This window comes from Euleptes europaea, chromosome 7 (genome assembly GCF_029931775.1).
Source record: "Euleptes europaea isolate rEulEur1 chromosome 7, rEulEur1.hap1, whole genome shotgun sequence".
Classification (NCBI taxonomy): Eukaryota; Metazoa; Chordata; class Lepidosauria; order Squamata; family Sphaerodactylidae; genus Euleptes; species Euleptes europaea.
Window position 1 is genome coordinate 16,695,553 of NC_079318.1, and position 25,069 is coordinate 16,720,621.

The 25,069-nt window shown below is 43.3% G+C and overlaps 1 protein-coding gene across 1 annotated transcript; it reads left to right on the top strand.

The window, feature by feature from the left end:
* The first annotated feature begins 603 nt into the window (after nucleotides 1-603).
* Nucleotides 604-24,333, top strand: LOC130480520 (solute carrier family 22 member 2-like). The gene is made up of 10 exons (XM_056853077.1): nucleotides 604-1,020; nucleotides 3,813-3,916; nucleotides 7,958-8,112; nucleotides 12,587-12,755; nucleotides 15,941-16,055; nucleotides 17,761-17,873; nucleotides 19,836-20,050; nucleotides 22,130-22,238; nucleotides 22,710-22,822; nucleotides 24,209-24,333. Exons 1-10 carry the CDS (start codon nucleotides 604-606, stop codon nucleotides 24,331-24,333), a joined length of 1,635 nt encoding a protein of 544 aa, XP_056709055.1.
* The last annotated feature ends 736 nt before the right edge of the window (nucleotides 24,334-25,069 follow it).

The following is a 25,069-nucleotide window of genomic DNA, read 5'->3' on the forward strand; positions in this document are numbered from 1 at the left end:
ACTCGGGCATTCCTGCCCTCCATCTACATGCAGTGCCCATCACAACAAAAGGCATTTTGCTAATATATCGTGAATCACAGAGCGAAATGGGGTCGGCATGTGAGGAAATAATAGAGCTTTCTGCGGGAAGCCCATAATCTGTTTATATATAAGCAGTTCCAATGTCCAAGCCTGGCCAAATGTACCATGGTGCCGTTGTTTGTTCCTCTCTCTCCAACTGTTTTGCCATGAACCAATGGTTCTATTTTACTTCTTTTGATTTGCATCACTGTTACTAGTTTCCTAAATGAAAAATACAACATTAAGGAATTGGACCTGGAACAACACAGCAGTTAAGACAGGCAAATATGACCTCTTCAAAATTTTATGTTGGCTTAACAACATGCTGTGCTTTTTGCTGGTAAGAATGATTTTTTTTCTTCATCGTGGAAGAGAACGGCAAGCCTTTCAACTTGATTTCTAGTGTAACTTGTATAAAAGTTGAAAAGGTGGCTTAATAATTTATAAGGCAACTGACGTTTGGTCATTTTTTTTTTTAAATTTAAGGATATTTACTCTCAGCACAATTAAGAGAAGCGTTGTGAACAACATCCCTGTCCCAAAATGCCAAACTTAGATGATATTTTAGAGCATATTGGGGAGTTTGACCTATTCCAGAAAAGGGCATTTTTTCTCATTTGCTTGCTGTCTGCTGCCTTTGCCCCAATCTATGTGGGAGTTGTTTTTCTAGGTTTTATACCAGAGCACCGTTGCCTGAATCCTGGAGTTGCCGAGTTAAGCAGCAGGTGCGGTTGGAGTCTCGAAGAGGAGTTGAATTACACGGTTCCAAAGGGAAAGATCAATGGAGAAGCTTTAGCTAGTCAGTGCCTAAGGTACAATGTGAACTGGAATGCCACCGACCTGAGCTGCACAGATCCATTGGAAAGCCTTGCAAGCCATGGGGACAAGAGCAATCTCTCTCTTACCACTTGCCAGGATGGCTGGCTTTATGACTCTTCAATATCATCCATCGTGAGTGAGGTAAGGGCACTCAAATGCCTTTCTCATACTGTATCTTCATCTCAAGAGAATAACTGAAAGCAGAAAAGAGAAAACAAAAAAAAGTAGTGTTTTTTTTAAAAAAATCAATGTTATCTGTATTGGAACGAGAGCCAGCGTGGTATAATGGTTAAGAGGGTGGACTCTAATCTGGAGAACCGGGTTTGATTCCCCACTCCTCCACATGAATAGCAGTCACTAATCTGGTGAACCGGGTTGGTTTCCCCACTCCTACACATGAAGCCAGCTGGGTGACCTTGGGCTAGTCACAGTTCTCTCCAAACTGTCTCAGCCCCACCTACCTCACAAGGCTGTTGTGGGGAGAGGAAGGGAAGGTGATTGTAAGCCGGTTTGAGACTCCTTAAAGGTAGAGAAAATTCTGGTATAAAAACCAACTCTTCTTCTTCAGACAGAAAGTTTCAAATATAGATTGAGTATCGCTTATCCTAATCATATTCATGTTAATTATTATTTGTTAATTAGCATTATGTACTAATTTATGATATAGTGGTCCCTGAAGAAGGCGTTAATCGCTGAAACAGAAAGATCACCGGGCTTCTGTTGAGAACAACTGCACTACTGAATTGCTACTCTCAAGAAGCATATCTGTGGAAGAAAGGGAGGTTGGCACCCCCTTTCATGGACTTACCTATAATACTGTTATTTGTTTGTAACAAGGCATAGTCCTCTCTTTGGTGTTACTTTTAAGGCAATAATTAACAACACATGTTTTTGCCTACATACTATCAGTGGTGGATATGTTATTAAATACCACTACTTTATAATCATTGTGTCTAGCTTGTGAAGTGCTGTTTCTAGTTTGCTGAGTACCTGGAGGTTGGCAACCCTAAATAAAGCACACCTCGACATCCGAACTTGTGTGTGTGTGTAAAGTACCATCGAGTCGCAGCCAATTTATGGCGACCCCTTTTTTGGGGTTTTCATGGCAAGAGACTAACAGAGGTGGTTTGCCAGTGCCTTCCTCTGCACAGCGACCCTGGTCTTCCTTGGTCTCCCATCCAAATACTAACCAGGGCTGACCCTGCTTAGCTTCTGAGATCTGATGAGATCAGGCTAGCCTGGGCCATCCAGGTCAGGGCGACGTCCCAACTTGTCCGCTAGTTTTTGTACCTTTAAGAATTCCAGGGCACGGGATTCAGAAAGATGTTGTCCTCTCAGTCTTTATTGATAATGATTTGTTCACCTCCATTCTCTGTTCACTGGAGTCACCCCAGGAGCCAAATAAAATGAGGAAAGAAGGCAAAAGTGCTCACTGTGGTAATCTCAGGACAAGGGAAGGTACAACCAGATCCGCCCAATGCATGAAGTCTTCAAGGTTCAGCGACTTCAAACCAATCATGAGGTTGCCACCCTATCAGTCAAGTGATCAAGCCCAACTCCATGCAACTGAGGGCAGCTTCAGATGTTGCACAAAAGTGAGGAGAGAGAAAAACCATAAATGATTCATGCTTCTGTTGCAACTTGCTAACCAGGAATTTACTTTGGGGGAGATATACACATGTGAACTTTGGAGATTCGTGGAAATCTGGACTGAGGAAGCAAAGGTCATTTGTGCTTCCTGTCCCCACACAAACATGCCATCTCACACACTGTCTTCTGGGTAATGCCCAAAGCAGTTTTAAGTAATGGAAAGGTGTAGGGTGAGATAAAATGGATTTTGGAAAATGTGATTTATGTTAAGCTGCAATTGCTTAAATTTCTTTCCTTTGTCTTGCTGGCATCACTTTTGCCTTTCATACACTGAGCATGTGAAATTCTTAATCTAAGACAGTGGTTTCCAGTTTCTGAGAAACCTTTTCACATTGATTTATCAGAGGATTGCTAAAAGATGCGAATGTTGGCCAGGCCTGACTGTTGTCACAAATGAATGGAGAATGTCCTAGAATGTACTCAGAACTCTATGGCAGGGAAAAATCTGTCATAAGAGGGCAATATATCTTGCAGACTAGCATGCCCACAAATAGAAGAAGAGTTGGTTTTTATACCCCGCTTTTCTCTACCTTTAAGGAGTCTCAAAGTGGCTTACAATAATCTTCCCTTCCTCTCAATAAACATCATGTGAGGTAGGTAGGGCTGAGAGAGTTCTGAGAGAACTGTGACTAGCCCAAGATCACCCAGTTGGCTTCATGTGTAGGAGTGGGGAAACCAACCCTGTTCACCAGATTAGAATCCGCCGCTCAAGTGGAGGAGTGGGGAATCAAACCCGGTTCTCCAGATTAGAGTCCACCACTCTTAACCACTACACCAATACTGTTCTCTCTGCAGAATCTTAATATTCCCGGTAATAGTCCTGGAAATCTATTTTAACTAGCAAATGGTTTGGCATATAGACATGCCTGATGAAGAGTTCTGTGTCACTGAAAAGCTTGTATACACTTATGCCTGGAGATGCTTGCCTAACTGAGTTTGCAAACCGCTCTAGATTGAATTTCCAGTTAAAAGGATCTCAAGAAATGATGGGGGCAAAATTCTAACAGGAGTTTGAGTGGTAAAAGCCCCTTGCAATGCAGCACTTCCGGGTGTAAACTGGAAGTGATGTGATCGCGTCTGCGCAGCCGCGTGCGTGCACGATCACACCTCACCTCCACCCCAAAAACCTCCCGCTGGAGGAGAGGGGGGACCTGGTAAGCCTACTGTTAAACCTACTTGTAGTATGGATGTGCTTATGCCAATGAACTTCAGAATATTGTAGCTTTCTCTGAGCTCTGGATATCAGTGACATCATTTATAATTTTACTCTTGTCTCCCCACAGTTTAACTTGGTGTGTGAAGACTCCTGGAAGCTAGATGTGTTCCAAGCATGTGTCAATGCTGGGTTTTTCCTTGGGTCTGTAACTGTTGGCTATATAGCAGACAGGTAGGTACTGTCTGATGGTAACAAGCTAACAGATCAATCATGCAGAAATTCAATGTACTGTGGAAAGTCAACAGGTCTATTAAGGATAAGTCCACATTTAAGATTAGATGTAATTGTGTTAATGAATGCTTGGTAGTTATCTCTATGTTGGGTAAGTATCCCAAACATGCTTTGTTCATTAGATTTTACAAAGGCACGTCCCTTTTGATTCTGGGTGAATCCTCCTGTATGCAGAGCACATGTTCTCAAAACTGGGAATATAAAAAGTAAATAAATAAATTTTCAAATACCATGTGCAGCATTCATTTATTGAACAACGTAATAATTACAATAAAAACAATTCTAAAACATCCTTAAAACAAAAGACAAACAGCAAATAGATCCCTAAGTAATCTTAACACTGTGCCCCTTAATCTGCTCCGCTCAGGCCAAATGTACTGGACAATACAGATCTGGGGCCTCTCCTAAAAGCTAGCAAGGGGAGTCTTCTCTGGGAAGTCAATCCAGAACGGGGTGGTGGTGGTGGAGCAGTTGAAAAAGCCGGGGTCCAGGCAACACTAGAAGTCTCCCAGGCTAGAGATGAGATGAGACGGCCAAAAGGCCCCGTTGGACAAAGCGAACTACAGAGTCAGAGAGAAGTTCCTTCGAGTAGGGGCATGACTGGTGTTTCAAAAGTAAACACTGGCATCTTGAACTGGATCTGGAAACAAATGAGTAACAAGTGAAGGGAGATCAGACTGTTGGGGCCGAGAATATGCCCTGGAACACAATCACCCTTATACGATGGTACCGCCACCACGTATGCCCCGGCGGGCCCCTCAGTGAAAGCCTCCCCTGGCCTTGAATCCACCGTTATCTCAGTAGCCCCTAGACTAGGGTTGCCAACTGCCAGGTTACAAACCAGCATGGGCTTTTGGTATGTAAATAGCAACTGCAGAAAGTAGTGTTGCTAAACTCCAGGTACTGGCACGGGAAGAAATCAGTACAATAATACAAAATGTGTATATTGTGTTTCAAAACATTTCAACAAGTACAATGGACTACAACAAGTGACAATAAACAATATATACAAAATATACAAAATGTGTTTGATGCAGTCTATGAATAGTACAGTCTATAAATAGTAGAATCTTCTTAGTATATAGAAAAGTATTTTAAAAGTCCATCAGGTACATGTATAAATGATCACAGAGTCTTCATTAAGCATGATGGGTGGGGGACGGCCGTTTCAAAATTTCTTCAGCCCCATTTCCAATCCTACATTAAATATAATATAATACATTCCATCATGAAATTCCTATAAACTACATTTAATTGAAATTAATTCATATATATTATACTTACAAGTATCCAAGCTTAATTAGATTCTATATATCATCATGAAGCCAGTTCACCAGTTCCCGTAGGATACTCCCAAGTGTAGGCAGCAGCTTAGCTTGTTTAGAGCCAACCCGTAATCACAGCTGGAGATAAGAGATCACTCAAGCCGCATTCCTAATAGAGTCTACCTTAAATCCTGTAACACTGGCGTTAAAACTCCCATTGCTGTGTAAAAATTATATATAACAAGAAAAATCATTTTCCAAATTTAATCCGTTTGGCTGTAGTGTATTAAAAAGATGTGTAAAGTAAGTCTCTTTTTGACGTAAGATTCTTTCAGTATCCCTTCTATCATAGCGTTTACCCACCAGATTCCAAATCACAAAAAATCTAAGGTTGTTCTCAGAATGGTGTTCCTTCATGAAATGATCAACTACAGGGGCATTTGATATTTTCACGCGTATCCTTGCCCTATGTTCAAGGATCCTTGCTTTTATGGGTCTAATACTGGATCCAGTATTATAGACAGTACTATTCATAGACTGCATCAAACACGTTTTGTATATTTTGTATATATTGTTTATTGTCACTTGTTGTAGTCCATTGTACTTGTTGAAATGTTTTGAAACACAATATACACATTTTGTATTATTGTATTATTTGTATTGTATTATTGTACTGATTTCTTCCCGTGCCAGTTTCCAAACCTGACGGTAATAGCACGGAGGTGCTCTTTTCTTGTTTTGCTAACCTCCAGGTACTAGCTGGAGATCTCCTGCTATTACAATGGATCTCCAGCTGATAGAGATCAGTTCACCTGGAGAAAGTGGCCGCTTTGGCAATTGGACTCTATGGAATTGAAGTCCCTCCCCTCCCCAAGCCCCGCCCTTCTCAGGCTCCACCTCAAATACCTCCCGCCGGTGGCGAAGAGGGACCTGGCAACCCTATCCTATACTGACCAGCATCACCTTTGTCAAGCCTCCCATGACAATATCTCTGTTCAAGCAATTAACATCACATATATTGGATGTGTGTAGAGAGTCATATACTCACTGGCCCAGCCAGAGTCGTGCATGTTTATTTATTATGGTTTTTAAATAAGACTGTATATCCCGCTCTCTGTCCCAGACAAGGCTGGGCTCAGAGTGGCTAACATCCATCAAAACATCATACAATAGTCAACACAACATAATAGTCAAAAATAATTTCAATTAAAAACCAACGTTCTCTGACACTAAAATCAAATTGGCGCCCGTTTGTTGGCCCACAGGTCCATGGCCAGCCCGGGGAAGAGTAGTCAGGGTCCCCAGTTAGAAAGCTCGGATGAGGTGAAAGGAAGGGGAAGGGAGGCATGCTATGATGGAAACCATTGCTGCCCTCAACCATAGGCCTGGCGGAATATCTCGGTCTTACAGGCCCTGCGGAGCATCTGTAGCAAGCCCCACACGGATGCAGTATGTGTGTGATCAGGTACATTTATATGCACACAAGGCTCATGAGCAATGTTGGATTATATGTATATCCATGGAGGGGGTTAGCAGATGTAATCCTGCTCCCCTCTAGGTTCGTATAGCGTAAGTCATTTTGAATATCTGAACACAGCTAATTTTGTGACTATTATCCAGAAGTCCAGATGTGGTTGTAATTTGATGTTGCATTCGGGTTTGGCTTAGACATCGTCGCTAAAGGCAAGCAAGATATTTCATCACTGTTCTAGATAATGCCCAGCGCAGTAGGTGCTGTGAAAAAGATTAAATGATTCATTAGGTCATAGCTAGATTTGACAAGGATCAGGAGTTGCTACTGAAAATGGCAGCTGGCATTGAGCTCCCCCCCCCTCCAGCATCCAGATGATACCACACTTTTCTATTCTCATCAACAATATAGAATAGAGATATGACATTCTGATGTCAGCATGGAGAATTGGCCTTGTATTGGCCCATGACTAGCTTCTATGGTAAAAAGGCCAAAACTCCATTACAGGAACCAGAAATATGGATCTGTTTTCTCTCTTGTGTGTAATCCTTTGTTACTTAGACTGAAAAACTACTTCTCCACCCACTTCTTATCCCCTACTGATTCCTTGTCCTGAACTGCTGTATGTCATACCTTACTTCCTAGTCAGTCTACCTGGTAGAGGTGTCAAGCAGTTTCTTGCAGTGGTTCATCAGCATATCTGCCTTCACTTGTGAAGTAACAGTCTTCCCTATCTTTCTTGTCGTTCAGTCAAGAATTAGTGCCTGGAGGAGGTCCTTTTATGACTTCACTTTGACTGTTTACAGGTTTCTGTTGGTGATTTATTGACGAATTTGTCTTCACACTGTAGAGAATAAGGATGGCAAAGGCTCTCCTATTCTGGCTCATCAAGAGTTTTTGATATTTCCCATATCTTGATTAGATGTTATCTATATTTCCTGTGCATGTCTCTGCATATAATACATAAATAAAATCACCTACCAGCAGCTCCTCCCAGATATAAGTAGAATATTCCGGTCAGCTGTAGTAGTGATTGTACTCGGATAATAGTAACGGAGATTATGCTCTGGTAACTGATATCATCACAAACTTAGCTAGGTGCATAGATCTCTCCTTGGGCTGTTCCACTCAACTGAATAATGTCATCTCCTTACATATTTCTCCTTGTAGCATACAAGAAAGTCTTTATCAGTCCTTATTGTCTGATTCTTCCTTTTCTTGTTCCTGTTGTTCCCCTCAACATAGGTTTGGACGTAAAACAAGTCTCTTGATTACCAGCCTGGTGACCTCCATTTCAGGAGTTCTTGTAGCCTTGGCACCAAACTACCTATGGTCTGTGATATTTCGATTCATGCAAGGGCTAGTCAGCAAGGGCTCCTGGACAGCTGGCTACATCCTAAGTAAGTCTGATGCTTCCCCTGTTCCTAACAGTCCCTTTACTGGATTAAAGACATGAGTGCTGAAGAGAGACAATATTTATTTAAGAGAATGGCAAGTGTCATGAGAGAACCATCACTGCCTTCAGTATGTGTGTGTGTGTTAAGTGCCGTCAAGTCGCTTCCGACTCATGGCGACCCTATGAATGAAAGTCCTCCAAAATGTCCTATCTTTGACAGCCGTGCTCAGATCTTGCAAATTGAAGGCTGTGGCTTCCTTTATTGAGTCCATCCATCTCTTGTTGGGTCTTCCTCTTTTCCTGCTGCCCTCAACTTTTCCTAGCATGACTGTCTTTTCCAGTGACTCTTGTCGTCTCATGACATGACCAAAATACAACAGCCTTCAGTATACCTGTCTTTTTATTTTAACTCACTGTCATCTCTAGTCACATAGGTTTTACAGATATTTAAAGAGCCAAGAGAAATAATAAAGTGAGGAAACTGTGAGTAATGATGTTTTTACCATACCAACTTTAATTCTTTGTTTTCTGTATCCGAGTAAAGTTGAAGAATGCCCAATATTTCAGGGGGACTTTAACGTTCCAGTCCTAAATTTTGAAATAAATGTTGCTGTTAATTGAACTTGCATCTTATAAGAATGCCTAGAATCCCAGCCTGTCGGACAGTGTGCTTGTATGAATACCCTTCGAGAAACATATTGGGTCCATTTTTAAATTTCCCTCAAAAGCCACATGCGCAGAACGGTTAATACACAAGGCTAAGGATTGTTCCGTGGAGTCAGTTCCCAAATCAAGGCATGAGAGAATGCAGGAAACTTCTCCAAAGAAATGGTCTCAGTTGCTCACATAAGTCAGTCCTCAGTTACATTTCTGCTCAAGTTGAAATGCAGAAACTTCTCCAAAGAAATGCAGAAAAATTCTGCAGGAATGCAGGAAACTTCTCCAAAGAAATGGTCTCAGTTGCTCACATAAGTCAGTCCTCAGTTACATTTCTGCTCAAGTTGAAATGCAGAAACTTCTCCAAAGAAATGCAGAAAAAATCTGCAGGAATGCAGGAAACTTCTCCAAAGAAATGGTCTCAGTTGGTCACATAAGTCAGTCCTCAGTTACATTTCTGCTCAAGTTGAAATGCAGCACCTCTTCCTCCTCAGTTCCTTGCTGATTCCCTCACAGGCCTTCATTCTTTTACCCTTAGAGTTTGCTTCCCTTCCATTACTAGGCGGCAACACCTCATAGCGCGTGGGAAGGATTCACGAGATCAGAGACGGAGTTCAACAACACAGCTTTATTTGATTTCAGCACAGAACTAACTTACACACGGAAGGTGCCCTGCTTATATGACCCCCTGGCCGCCTGTGGCCACTCCCCCCCGATCCATGATGGGGGGAATACCCTCTCGGCGACAAATGGGACATGCTAGCTTAGGGCCAATAGGATCCGTTTGTTTGACCAATGGGGTGAGCAGGGTTTAGGATCCTTTGTGCAGAACTCAAGCTCCTGAGTCCCCCTTGAGTACTCCCCAACTATACACATACACAACAGAAACTCTCCAGGAAAACTCCCTAAATAACAGCATTCTTAGCTGTGTTTAAAGGAAGGGGGGGACACTAGAAACACTTGAATATTCTTTCTGTGACTAACAGCCCATTCCTGAAAATACGGCGTGCGGAGTCGGAGGGGAAGAGGCGCAGCAGTGCCTCTTCTTCTGAATCGCGCACGCCATCAAACAAACAAACAAACCGAAAAAAGCCTTTTCGCGGCTTTTTTTGTTTAATTGGGGCTTTTCGCCCCATTGAAAACAGCGAGGCTGCGCCTGCAAAATAGCGGACACAGCAATGCCGTTCTGGCCGCTGGTGCAAGTGGCTGAAAGGGGGTAGGCAGCCGCCTAACCGGCTACTCCTCACCCTGGCCCGCCCCCGGAACACCCCCTTGCACCGGCGCTGCCTCTCTACTCAGTTGCCGGCACCACGGAGAGGCCGCACCGGTGGAGGGGAGAGACGCGGCTCCGTGGTGCTTGGGCGCTGGTGGAGCTGCCCTCCCCGCCAGCGTAAGTGCGTGTAATCTCGTGATTACACGCACTTACGCCAGCGGCGGGGTCAGACTGCCCCCTAAGAGGTTCCCCCCTCTCAGGAATGGGCTGTTAGACTATCTGTCGCATGTATGAAGTCCTGTGCCTAAGGGATTCTGCCACTAAGGGAAAATGTGGGGTTGCGAGGCAACCAGCGGGAGATAGGGAAAGGTGAGTGCTTACTGCGGGGGTGGCAATCTTTGTAGCTGCACAATGAAGTCACTTCCAGGACGAACAGGGAGCTCTGGCATCACACCAGGGCACAACGCTCCAACAACACTTGCTTCAAAACTCTACGGGGTTTCTGGGCAAGTGCTAGAGTGTCGCCTAGGCGCAGTGCTGGCCCTTCTGGGTCGTGCTGAAAGGGACACATCATGTGGCAGTGAAGATCGCCACCTTCTCCCCCACCCAGCATTTTGCTGGTCTGCTTCTGCCCATCGACCAGATGAGCGTCAGAAGGCATTGGCAACAAGTCCCAGGAATTTGCCTGCCGTTAGTGGGCAGCACCCAGTAAGCCTAGGAAAATGGCTGGGCTCACACATCAGAGAACCTTTCTGCTTCACTGAAAAGACTGTGAAACACAAAGCTGCAGACCCTTTTAGGCATTCTGCTTTCTCTAATAATTAATGGTGTGTGTTTAGAATCATAGAATCATAGAGTTGGAAGGGACCACCAGAGTAATCTAGTCCAACCCCCTGCACAATGCAGGAAATTCACAACTACTTCCCCCCACACCCCCAATGACCCCTACCACACCCCAAGTGTCCCCTACTCCATGCCCAGAAGATGGCCAAGATGCCCTCCCTCTCATGATCTGTTTAAGGTCATAGAATCAGCATTGCTGGCAGAGGGCCATCTAGCCTCTTCTTAAAAACCTCCAGGGAAGGAGAGCTTACCACCTCCGGAGGAAGCCTGTTCCATTGAGGAACTGCTCTAACTGTTAGAAAATTCTTCCTAATGTCTAGACGGAACAGGCTATTGTGTTTACTGTGTTTATTTCTATTGTGTTTTCATTTCAACTAACATGCAAGAAATATTTCATTTCAACTAATGTGCAAAGAAAGAGACACATCTTTATCTTTGGGTCCCATTTGCTTAAGTCATGCTGGGATTTGTCCTTAATACAAATGGATGAAGTACAGTGTTCAAAAGGGTTTCTTTATATGTTGCGATTCCAGTTCCGGTCAGGGGAAGGAGGAATCACGCCTCAGATAAGCTCCCGATTTTTAATTCATTCATTTTAAATCATTCTAAAGAAACTCTAATGACTGGGTTATTTTAACTTCTTAATTGGAGTCCTGTTTTGCAGTTGAACTTGGAAAGAACTATAGGTTGCATTGTAATCTGTTTTGCATCTCCCTTTCCTGTAAAAATGGTACAGGGATTGAACTGGGAGTCACCTCTGAAAAGTAGAATGGTGCTCTTAATTGCACATAGTGTTGCCAACCTCCAATTGGGGCTTGAAGATCTTCCAGAATTACAACTGATCTCCAAACTACAAAGATCAGTTCCCCTGGAGAAAATGGCAGCTTTGGAGGGTGGAATGTATGAGTATTATACCACTCTGAGATAGCTCCCCTCCTCAAACTCTGCCCTCCCCACTTTCCACCCCAAAATCTCCAGAAGTTTCCCAATGTAGAGTTGGCAATCTCCAGACCTACTCTCCAGACCACCTTTTGTTCTGTTGTCTCAGTCTTTAACCTCACACTGAGGTTTTCAAACATCATTCAAAGCCTCCTAGAAAATGGATGTACTCAATTTCATTGTAACCCCTCAAAATCCAATATAGAGTTATCGCATTATAAATAAAATTACAACAATCCAACATAAGCAGCAGAATATCCATGTTTGTCTGTTTACTAAAGTTTTCAGAGCCCCTTTATGTACAGGTATAAAAGTCATGGACTTGAATATGGCCTCCAGGACATATCTATTGTCTCATGTGATATACTATAATAGACAATAATGAATAGACAAATGATGAACCACAAAATGCATATAGGCACATAAAATCTGTTACAAGAAGAGTGGTGGATCATATAGTCATGCAATATATGTGTGGATGTCACAAGTCATGTTCTGTACATGGGGGGTGGGGGGGTGGTTCCACAACCCCAAGCCTCATGCTTATAGTTTATGTACCAGGAGCTTGCATGAATCAGCCTAATTTCAGTGTAACACATAAGGATTTTTTCCTTATGGACAGCATCTCATTTAAACTGGGTTACCAGTTTACCATGCCAAACAACTGCTGCTGGGGGTTACTAACCCATATGCATAGTGATGAGGGGGCACTTTAATTTTAAACTAGCCAGGCATAGTCCCCAATGGGTAAATTTCAGCTAAGTACTATCTGAACCTTACTTTGGATGAAAATATTATTACAAAGACCAGATAATTTATTTTTCAGTCACAGAAATTGTTGGCCCAGGGTACAGGAGGACCGTGGCCATTCTCTATCAAGCGGCATTTACTGTTGGTCTTCTCATCCTTGATGTGGTTGCTTATGCAATTCCCCACTGGAGATGGCTTCAGCTTGCCATTACCTTGCCAACCTTCCTGCTTTTGCTCTACTACTGGTAATGAGATTCCAGCTCTGTTTACTTCTCATCTATAAAAGTGTTTCCCAACATTGTGTGCCTCTCTATAGAGTGTCAAAGAAACAGAACCTAGGATGGAGCTATGGAAGTATGACTCTATGTAGATAGGAAGAGGCTTGATTCTTAGAAGCTGGAGTCACTAGGACACAGAGCAGATCCCACCCCACTGGTGTCTCCCCCCTCCCCATGTATGTGAGCTCCCCCCCTCCTCATGTATGGCATAAAGCAAACTACTGCATTTGAGGGACAGTATTTCAAAAAAGATTATTCTTTCTTTTTGCCCTGTCACTGAGTGGACTGAAATGCACTGCAGCCACCCACCCAATGGTCTTTGCTATACGTGCGTGTAAAGTGCCATCAAGTCGCAGCCAACTTATGGCAACCCCTGCAAGGGACTTTCAAGGCAAATAAGAAGCAGAGTGGTTTGCTGTTGCCTTACTCTGCAGAGTCTTGCTTGGAGGTCTCCCTTCCAAGTACCAACCCTGCTTAGCTTCTGAGATCTGCCAAGATCAGGTTATATCATGCTGCCCTTCCCTCCCCTTGCTATATACAATGTCCCAATTAAGACAAACTATACCAGAGTGTCACACATAAGGCCTGCGGGCTGGATCTGGCCCCTTGAAAGCTCTGATCCAGCTCACAAGCCAGCCGAGGCAGCCACCACCACCCCCAGTCTCGATCTGGGCTGGCAAGGCATGGCCTGGTGTGACCAAGGGACATTTATGTCACATCCAGCCCTCATAACAAATGAGTTTAACACTCCTGAACTATACCCTTACTCCACCCCGACTAGTTACAATGACTGGCATTTTACTAGTTCGAGATGGCAGTAGAGTGATCTGGGGTTATTCAGATTTGCACTCACCACATCTGAGCCATTTCCCCAATTTTATGGATGTTAGCCCATAATACAAAATAGTGTGCACTTCAGCTTGACTAGCGCTGATTAATGCACTACTTCAAAATAGCCTGATCTGTGTTTTGTAGCTGTGTAGTATTGTGCCCAGCAACATTTACTGACACATCTAAATTTGAGCATTAGTGAATGGAATGAACTAATACATACAGAGGAACACCTCAAGGTGATAGCTGGAGATTTCCTGGGATTATAACTGATCTCCAGGTGACAGAGATCAGTTTACCTGGAGCAAATGGCTGCTTTGGAAGGTGGCATGATACCCCATTGAAGTCCCTCCCCAAACCCCACTCTCCTCAGGCTCCACCCAAAAATTTCCCAACTAGGTATTTCCCAACTGGAGCTGGCTTGCCTAGGAATAAAGGGCTTGACAATGTTCATTTTCTGAATCTAACTGTGCTGTTACAAATGGCCCCTGAGTCAAACAGGAAAAGATTTTGGAGATCTTCTATCTCATTCCTTTCATCATGAATAGCAACTGTTGTGTGTGTGTGTGGATCAGGACTTGGCATTGGGGAGGTTAACCTTTCCCCCCATTGCTGTTTTCTCAGTGTAAATCATCCCTCCCAAGTGTTATTTGCCTCATAAGGAAGACAAATGGTAGTTTAGGGGAAGGAAGGGATAAATTAGGAAAATGGCAAATACCATCCTAATGCATAGGGTTGCCAGCCTCCAGGTAATGAACAAATCACTATAGCCAAATACTCAAAAAGTGTAATAAGCATAAGAAAACATCACATAATATGCAGTAACTATCAATCCAAGGTAAGTGTCTACAAGAGAGTAACAATCAATCCAAAGGTGAGTGTCTACAAAAGAGTAACAGTCAGTCAATCCAGCTTGGAAGTTTTCCAAAGAAGAGAAGGTAAACAGGGATACAATCGTTTCAAGTCTTCCTCAGTCCCGTTTAGTTTGAGTCTTAACAAGTACACTTGTTTCAATGCAAGCTTTCAAAGCCAGTGGTAATAATCTCCCATAGGGATGAAGAAAAGAAGCATACCATGTAGAATTAATATTTCATATCATATGATTTCCAAACAAGGATATTCATTCTCTAGTACATATTTGCACAGACAAGTTCAATAATTAACAACGTTCCCAAATTGGATACAATGAGTCATTGTATCCTATTTGGGAACGTTGTTAATTATTGAACTTGTCTGTGCAAACATGTAGTGGAGAATGAATATCCTTGTTTGGAAATCATAAGATATGAAATATTAATTCTACATGGTATGCTTCTTTTCTTCATCCCTATGGGAGATTATTACCACTGGCTTTGAAAGCTTGCATTGAAACAAGTGTACTTGTTAAGACTCAAACTAAACGGGACTGAGGAAGGCTTGAAACGATTGTATCCCTGTTTACCTTCTCTTCTTTGGAAGACTTCCAAGCTGGATTGACTGTGACTGTTACTCTTTTGTAGACACTCACCTTTGGATTGATTGTTACTCTCTTGTAGACACTTACCTTGGATTGATAGTTACTGTATATTATGTGATGTTTGCTTATGTTTATTACACTTTTTGAGTATTTGGCTATAGTGATTTGTTCTGTACTTATTTTCTAACCTTAGGTACTAGTACAGAGGTGTTAATCTTTGATTACTTAGCCTCCAGATAATAGCTGGAGATCTCCCACTATTACAACTGATCTCCAGCCGATGTAGATCAGTTCACCTGTAGAAAATGGCCGCTTTGGCAATTGGACTCTATGGCATTGAAGTCCCTCCCCTCCCCAAACCCTGCCCTCCTCAGGCTCCACCCCAAAAACTCCCACCAGTGGCGAAGACGGACCTGGCAACCCTACTAATGCAACTTAGCCCCATTTTTTTCTATCTACTATTAACAGAAATATAAAAAAGACTAGACAACGATCCAGTTATGGATCTCTGGTATCTTGTCTAGTTTGGCCCTTGTGCCATGTGTTGTTGTTTTGCCATGCTGGAACAAACTATTATTTAGTTTATAAAGTGTGCTATGCAGGTTACACTGCAAACTCCTTGAGGTAGGGAGCTATTTTCTGATATTCTGTAAAGCACCCTTTTACAGAAGAAAGCCAACAAAGGAATGGGAAGGAGGTGGAGGTGGGAATAAACAGGGAAGTATATGTGCATTCATTTGTTTCCATATTCTTAGGCTTTGCTTTAGTAGGGGAAGAGTGATTATGGTCAAAGCCTTCAAGATGGCTTATTTTGTGGAATATGACACTTGATGATTCATCTGACTCTGACTGCTTTTATTTATAGGTGTCTCCCAGAGTCTCCCAGATGGCTTATCTCTCAAGGGCAGAATGGTAGAGCTATGGAGATTGTGGACGATATTGCTAAAACAAATGGGAAAATGTTGCCTGCCCAATTCGAGGTGAATTTTGAATGCTACACTTGTGAATGAATAGCTCCCTTGGTACTATGAACAGTGGCAGTAATATTAGTATTCATCATAATAGTGGTACACATGATAACAGTAATAAGTCTGCTGATTGACAGCAGAACTGATCAACATCTGTTACCATTATTATGTTTCCTTGCTCTTTACCTATAAAGTACCGCCAGAGGTGTGTGTCATCTAATATCTAGGATTTTTTAGATTCTTATAATAGGATTAGGATTTCTTAGACTCTTAAAATAAAACACAATTCCAAATTTACGGAATCCTGGAGGGGGAGATTTTGGCAGGGTGGGATTTCCAAACTGTCCACCTTCCAACACGATTCTTCTCAGACCCCCAGTCAGTCACTGTGGCTTAGTTTACACACAATATGAAACCATCTGTGGTTAGTGTGAAACCAAAATCTGACTCACTCAAATCCAGATTTGCCTTACCAATGGGGTATCCAGCTCTGGGTTGGGAAATACCTGGAGGTTTTGGGGGGTGGAGCCTGAGGAGCATGGGGTTTGGGGAGGGGAGGGGCTTCAATGCCATAGAGTCCAATTGTCAAAGCAGCCATTTTCTCCAGGGAAACTGATCTCTGTTGCCTGGAGATCAGTTGTAATAGTAGGAGATCTCCAGCTACCACCTGGAGGTTGGCAACCGTGCTTACCAATGCTTGCTTCACCATCTTCACTCTTTTCCCTGACTCTAGAGTTGTGCATATCAATATACCCAAACCGAAAATAAATCCAAAATTAGGTATTTTGGCAATATTCGGGTTTCGGGTCAATCAAATACCAAAACCTGGGAATCTGCCAGAAGCCAAATAGCGATTCCTGAAAAAGCTGAGTATTCGGCTTTTTCGGGTTTCAGCTATTTGCCTTTGCTCAGATGCACAGCTCTGTGCTTTCTCTCATTTTTCTTTGACTGGTTTTGTTAGGGCCCCATAGTTGGGGCCCTTTTGATGTAGGAGTTGTATAATCGGAGCCAACTTGGTCTGACCAAACTAGTCTGGAATGGTCATTTTAAAAGACGGGGCTTACCCAGTCCCATCCAGAGGGATATACCCTCCAACTAAAAAGCACCCACTTCTACAGCTACTCATGGGCTTTTGAAGAAGACTCCTCACCTGTGTGGATGAGCTACCTCCTTTACAAGAGCTGCCTTGGTCATGACTTCGGCTAGCTCCAATATCACCCCCCCCCCGAAAACCTGCTCTCAAACCGAAGGTTGCCCCAAGTAGAGGCTTCGTTTCCCTGCATCGTGACCATCTCTTGAAATCAGATTTTTGATGATTATAATACTGTTCACAGGATGTCGTTTGCCACCAAAAGTGCCTTACTTTTCTTGCATTTAAGCTGTTTCCCTCAGTTTGGAAGCTAATTTGCATGGACATCATGCTATGTGCCCCAGATACGAAGGGAGCCCCCAGGCTTTGAGGTGATTTCCACATGACAATCCTCCCCAAAGTGATTCCTTGTAGTCCACTAACTTGTTCCCTCAAATACTACAGTTCATGGTTGAGCATCTACATTAGAGCACCAAATCAGGCTTACCCACAAATGGGATACAAATCTCTCTACGTACACAGAAGAATAATTAACATCAGAGTTGTCTGGAATCTTCCATTTCTTTAAAAAATATAAAATTACCAGAGCCCTTTACTCTTGATTAATTTTGCATAGTTCTTCTATAGAGTATTATTCTTGAAGAAGGAAATGAAGATGGTGAAAAGCTGAGCCCTTCACTTATAGATCTTGTGAAGACGCCACAGATGAGAAAATACACATTTATTTTGATGTATAACTGGTAAGAGGATTTTTCAGCTCTTTATTCTTGTCCTGTTTACGTACCCCTATTCCAGTCACGTTACCCAGTACATCATTCTCTGAGGACTGGTTCATATACGACTCCATTATTTAGGGTGTGAGCATTTCCCCAGCATTTATGAATCCCGGCATGTTGACTAGGGCCTAGATGCATAAATAACCAATGCACTTAGGGTCTATCCATGCCATCTGTCCATTCTTTTTTTTTGTAGCCAATGCATAGTGCGAACATTTCTTGTGTAAACATTTGTGTGTAGGCCCTAATTCACAAAGGTCTCCTCCCGGAGCAGAGAAAGTTAAACAAGCCAGAGGCTTGTTTCCATATCCTGCTGTGTAAATCAACACAGTGTCTCACTCTCTCTGTGGCATCCATTATCAAAGACAAACTCTTTACTCTGTACCAGTCCTATGCATGTGTCAGATAGGGCTTCTGACAGCCCCGTCCCCAAACAAGATGGTTTCCCCGCGAACAAGATGGATTTCTCCGCGCACTCCCCCCCCCAGTTTTGCACACGAGCTCCGGCCAGGGATTTACAATTGTATTGGGACCCACCCGTGTAAATCTCCGATCTGATATCATATCGGGTCCCGCGCACAAAGCCGAGAGCTCAGCCATCTCCTCCCCTGATTGTTCCTAATTGTTTCTGTTTCAGTTTAACTTAAGTCGTCACCGGGAGGAAGCGACTACATTGTTTCTTTGTTCCTGTAACCCAATCATGTCTATTGTATTTTTTAAAAAATATATTTTTTATTGCATTGGAAGTCATTTTACATCTCCATACCTTTATAATTACAATTTACACTTTCCTTCTTCCAATACAAGTTTCCCCCTTTCCCTCCCCCCACGGACCAATCCATAATATCATATTTTCATATTTTCAGCCATGAGCACAGCCTTTTTAGTTTTACTAAAGTCTCTTCGTTGTATTAGCCCTATATATGTATCCATACTTCCCCAGCCATGTATTCCAGCCTTGCTCGTCTCCTTACTGAAATCACTGACTTTCTGAAATAAATCTTTGAATCGCTGCTCTGCCTGGATTGAAGGTCTATTGCCTGAAACGCTGTGTATTTGCTGAAGCCTGACAGCGTGTTTCACTTGCCGTCACTCCTCCGACAACTCCCGGTCTGCTTGGATTATGCATGCCATTTCCGATTGTCAGAGGTCGCCTCGCTCTCCCCCTGCATGCCCTCGCGTTTTGCCTGCGTTTTCAAATTCAAGATAAAACAGGTCCCTCAAAACACAGGCGAAACATGGGGAGATGCAGGGGGAGAGCGAGGCGACCTCTGACGGTCGGAAACGGCAGGCATAAGCCAAACAAAGACCCGAAGTTGTCGGAGGGGTGCAAGCGAGTGAAACAGCCATGCATAAAAGACCACAGATAAAAGGAATGTAACACGGCTGGCAGTACGCCTCTTAATCTTTTGCATTTTCAGTAGTAATGTATGACTGCAAGGAGTACCTTGGGCCAGGCAGGTGCTTATGTACCGCACTCATGCAGCTTTTGAAGGCCTTGGGGCTTCACCGCTCAGTCCATAGCAGCAGATCTGCCTGATACTCAAATAATAGCCCCTCTTTCAGTGTGAGCACACGGCCTCAGGTTGCTTTGCTAAATCTACCCCTTACCTCTGTGTGCCATGAATTTCTCATACTGAGGGAACATCACTGTATGCAGAGCGGAGGTTATGGCGAACAAAGTGGGAAAGATACACTTGCAGATACATTTCAGCATACAAGAGAATTAGGAAATGCTCAGGAATCTTAAATGTTGCAGCGTGTTTTTTTTCTTCCTGTCTTGAAAGGTTGGTACCATGATATGAGGTGAAGTGGGATATTTTGCAGTATTTCCTGAAACTGTGTTTAAGATTTTTCAGGAGGACATCTCTTTCCTCAGGCTGACCATCCTTTTCACAATTAATAGGGGTTGTCTTCTTTTTCTAGGTTCACGAGTGCCGTGATGTACCAGGGCCTCATCATGCACCTGGGAATTGCTGCAGGCAATGTTTATCTGGATTTTTTCTACTCGGCTCTTGTGGAATTTCCCGCTGCCCTCATACTCATATTCACAATTGAGCGCATAGGTCGCCGCTATCCCTGGGCTGCAGCAAATTTTGTGGCAGGGATTGCCTGCCTTGCTACAGCTTTCACTCCAGATGGCAAGTCAATATTTCCCATTAATATACATTTCACTCACCTTCAGTCAGGACAGAATTGCCACATTCTTTATTTGCAGAATGGCTTTTGGATTCATAATTTCTGCAGGATGAATTTCTGCATAATTTCTCTGTTTTTTGCCTTCACCTCTCTGTTTTAGGACTACATAACCATACCAAGAAGTCACTTAACAGTTAGGGTTGCAAGCTCCAGGTTGGGAAATACCTGGAGATTTGGGTTTGGGGAGGGGAGGGACTTCAATGTCATGGAGTCGAATTGCCAAAGCAGCCATTTTCTCCAGGTGAACTGATCTCTATTGGCTGGAGATCAGTTGGAATAGCCGGAGATCTCCAGCTACTACCTGGAGCTTGGCAACCCTACTTACAGTGCCATCCCAAGCAGAGTTACACCTTTCTTAAGCCTACTGACTTCAAATTTTGTTTAAGAGCTCACTGTAAGTGTGGCATATTTAAACGCCAACCGTTCAATACAAGGTGGCAAAGGAAAGCAGATGCACCATATAATACAAGAAATGTACCTCAAGATCCCTTATGACCTCAGATGATGTCTGAGGAGCAGCTCTCAGTTTGTACACTGCATTCTATCATGTACAGTCTGACAAGAGTATTCTGGAACCTCCTGCAGTTGCAAAGGATACTGAAGTGGTCATTCTGCTTGACTTTTGACAAGCCACCAGTGAAGAGGATCAGAGTTCAAAATGTCCTCCCAAGATACTTGTCAACATCAAGCAGGATACTGGAGTGCAACTCCGATGGTATGCTACTGCCATTCATGTGCAAACCATGAGGTGCTCTTGGGGATTCTCTACCACTGAAGGACTTCAACAAAAAAAACCTTGCAAACTTTGTTAGAGAAGAGGTGACAGTGAGATGAGTGGCTCTTTCATGGGGTCATGGCTGCTAACAGACCTCTCTTTGTCAAGCTTGAACACTTGCTAATAGTTCCAGATTGTCAGATGATGGCACCTCAGTAGGAATTAATGACAGGAAATTATCTCCTGCTAGTTGGAAATCACTTTACAGCTGTTAGAATGAAATACCCCTATATAGGGTTGCCAGCTCCTGGTGGGGAAATACCTGGAGATTTTTGGGGCATAGCCTGAGGAGGGCAGGGTTTGGGGAGGAGAGGGACTTCAATGCCATAGGATCTAATTGCCAAAATGGCCATCTTCTCCAGGGGAACTGATCTCTATTGGCTGGAGATCAGTTCTAATAGCAGGAAATCTCCAGCTAGTACCTGGAGGTTGACAACCCTACCCATGTAGCTTGCAGAAGTTGACACCTCTCCACCAGAGGGGACAGAGAAACAGTCTGAAACATTTTTTGCAGATAGATTGAGAGATAATTTTTGGAGCTCTAAGTTAATTGGAGGTGACATTCCTTGGCATGCAAGGCCTTTGCTGGATTCCACTGCTCTCAGCGGCTATATTTGAAAAGAAAACAAATGTTACATGAACACTATGGGTTGAATCTACTGGCCTCAGGTACAGTGGTGATGATGGCTACCGGTCATCCCCACGTTCCTCTTTGAGTTTGGAAAAGTTGGTGCTGGGGGTTGTGGACAAAATGCCAACAGGGCTTTACTAAGCAGGGGGTAATCTCTTCTCTGCCAGTGGCGCTTTGAGGAGGAGGAGGAGGAGGGTTGGCTTTTATACCCCGCTTTCCTCTACTGTAAGGCGTCTCAAAGCGGCTTATGATCACAACCCCTTCCTTTCCCCACAACAGACACCTTGTGAGATAGGTGGGGCTAAGGGAGTTCTGAGAGAACAGTGACTAGTCCACGGTCACCCAGCAGGCTTCATGTGGAGGAGCAGGGAATCAAACCTGGTCCTCCAGATTAGAGTCCACCGCTATGAACCACGACACCGTGCTGGCTCTCCTCCTGTCTTGTTCAAAGGAAACTAAACCCAGTATCTTTGCCTCTGGTATATACCATCGCTCAGAAGTTGTGTCGGTCTGAAAAAAAACTGTCGGTCTCTACCCTTTGTCATTGTTATAAATTATCTTATATTCCTACATTGAGCTACATGGAAACATTATGTACTGATGTTTACATTCCAGACATGCTCTGGCTCAAGGTTACTCTGGCTTGCCTTGGCAGATTGGGAATCACTATGGCTTTTGAAATGGTTTGCTTTGTCAATACTGAGTTGTATCCAACATTTCTCAGGTAAGCATTTTTACCATCAAAGGAAAGGTGGCTACGGAAAGGTAGCGTCAAGGGGAAATTGCAACTCATTATTTGTAAATGCCATAAAGCCCCCACAGCCCCCAGGGATCTCTTCTCCAATGGAAAATAAACTTTATTGCCTTATCCTGAAGCGTGTCACTGCTCAGGGAACGGAGAGGGCGCCCAATATTCCCCGTGTCCTGCAGCGGGAAACAACAGTTGGAAGACAATGATGTCTTGATGCGGAGTCCCCTTTGTAACCCAGAAAATGTAAACTATAATTGTGGAAAGTTCAGTTTCTTAGCTGGCCGGGAAAATATTTAGAAGGCAGACATCTCTTTCTGCTCCATACCTTAAAAAAAAAAAACCAGGTGTGGACAAAGAACGTTGTGCACCAGCTTTGCAGCCTCGATATTTCTCTTTTGCAAACCATAGCTATAATAATATATATTTACATTTCTTTTTATGCAGAAACCTTGGTGTGATGGTCTGTTCTTCCTTATGTGATTTGGGTGGAATAATATCCCCATTCATTGTTTATAGGCTAGCAGAGATCTGGCATGAGCTACCTCTTGTAGTATTTAGTAAGTATTAAGTGTTTTCTAGTATTTTGCTGTGCGGTGCCTCGACATACAAATCATGCCTTAGTTATCATTGTGATATGATTGTAGACTGTATTCGTACATCATGAGCAAAACTTTAATTTAATCAGGATGAGAAGGAGCTTGTATACTGCATTTTTTCATCCCCTTGCATATAGAATACAGACTTTTTGTTTGATGCAAACCATAGTTTGTTGACCAAATAAGGCAAAATGGCAAGCTGTGGGTGTTTCTTGGTCACAAACTGGGATCCTAAACCATGTTCAACTCTGGTTTGGAATCCCCATCTGTAGGCAGAAAAAAACCGACCCAGCGCTTTTATCATTTTGGATGATTTAGAAGTCACAACTAACAGCCCGTTCCTGACCTTTCGGCAGCCGGGGCCAGAGTGGCCGAGGCACCACGGCAGCACCTCCAAAGCCATTACCCGGCCACCAAAAGACTTTAAAAAGCCTTTTGGGGGGCTTTTTATTTTTTTTTAGATGGGGCATTTTGCCTCATTGAGAACAGCGAGGCTGCTCCAGCAAAAAAACTGTTCTCCCCATCAGCGTTCCAGGCTGAAAGGGGGCAGGACGCTGCCTATTCGCAGGTGTCCCCGGGGGGCACTGCCACAGCAGCGCCAGGAGACCGGCATCTAGGTCCCCCCACTAGCGACCGACCCCACCTGGATGGCATAAGTGGGACGGCCGGTGGCAGCCTTCCCAATTATGCCATCCAGGTGGGGTCGGACGCTAGTGGCAGCCGTCCCACTTATGCCGGCGCAGCCCCCCCCTTTTTTTTTACCTCCAAAGGACTTTCGTCCTTTGAAGTCAGGAATGGGCTGAAACTGTGATTTGTACCAAAGCAGTTTTCAAGTTTTACTCTAGTGCTAAACATAAGCTGGCATGGAGTGCCACTAAAGAGTGGCCAAACTGGTACCTCCTGTCTTCTTGCCGTTGCCAACTCTGGCTTGGGAAATTCCTGAAGTTGCGGTGGTAGTGAGTTGGGAGGGCTGAGTTCGAGGAGGGAAGTAAGCTCAGCAGGGATCTAAGGGATCTGCATATTTCCCTGTACTTGTCTTATTTATTTACTGGGGGACAAATAGTAAATTGTGAGGGCAATTTACATTGTGATAGCACATTTTCCATTGTGAATCTCCCTCCTCTAATGCCCCTACCCCCTTAAATAAATGTTTAAAGGTGGGAAATCCAGTCACATATCTCCCATAGCTCATCTAGTTTAATCCTGAGTCCCACAGAGTTGAAGGGGATGCAGTCCCATGTAAGAATTCAGAGATTTACTGCCTATGATCGAGGTCTGTAATTTTTAAAAAACGTAATAGATTGTATCTTGGATTCTGACTTTGTCTGTTGTGCATTTCTTTGCTAGCTTTAGTTGGTTTGATTGCTGGTGGATCAGTATTACTTCTGCCTGAAACTAAAGGAAGAACTTTGCCTGAAACTGTTGAAGATGTAGAAAACTTCCATCATTACCACACTAGTCAGCTTAATTAATGATACGCTAAGTATTATTTTTAAAGTGTTATTTTCAGCTGCTGTGTGAAAAGAGTCCCACTCTGCTTACTAATCCGTGTGCCAAGAAACGACAAACTGGAAAGGCCTTTCATGACTCCAAGAATCCTTACGCTAATATATCAATGTATATTTTTGTCCTCTGTGTATGTGTGCTTTAAACTGGTCAATATGTTAATGCAGCATGTTACTTGGGACATTTACATTAAAAAAAAAAATCAAATGACAGTTCTGAAAAATGAGGCTCTAGTTTATACAATCTGGTAGATGTGCATTTTTAAACAGACATAGGCTTAAATTGATTTACCTGTCTATCCATCTTTATATCGCACTTCATGGCTAATTGCCTTCAGGACAGCTAGCAATATTATCACAATACATGCATAAGAACATTTCAAATAATAGCAGATACATTATTAAAACATTTTTTTTAAAAAAACCATAGAGTTCATAGCCCTGCATGCTGATTAGGAGTAAGGCCCGCTGAAATTAGCTACGCATATACATGCTTAGGATCAAAACGTACAATAACGGTGCCCTTCACCTTCCAAATGTTTGCGGAAGTAGAATAATCTTCACCAACATATTAACCTGTACATTTCTTTAGAGATGGAGTTAGCAGGTAGGGTTGCCAAGTCTTCCCTGGCCACGAGCAGGGGATGGGGTGGTGGTGATATGGTTGCCAGATCCAGCTTGGGAACCTCCTGGAGATTTGGGG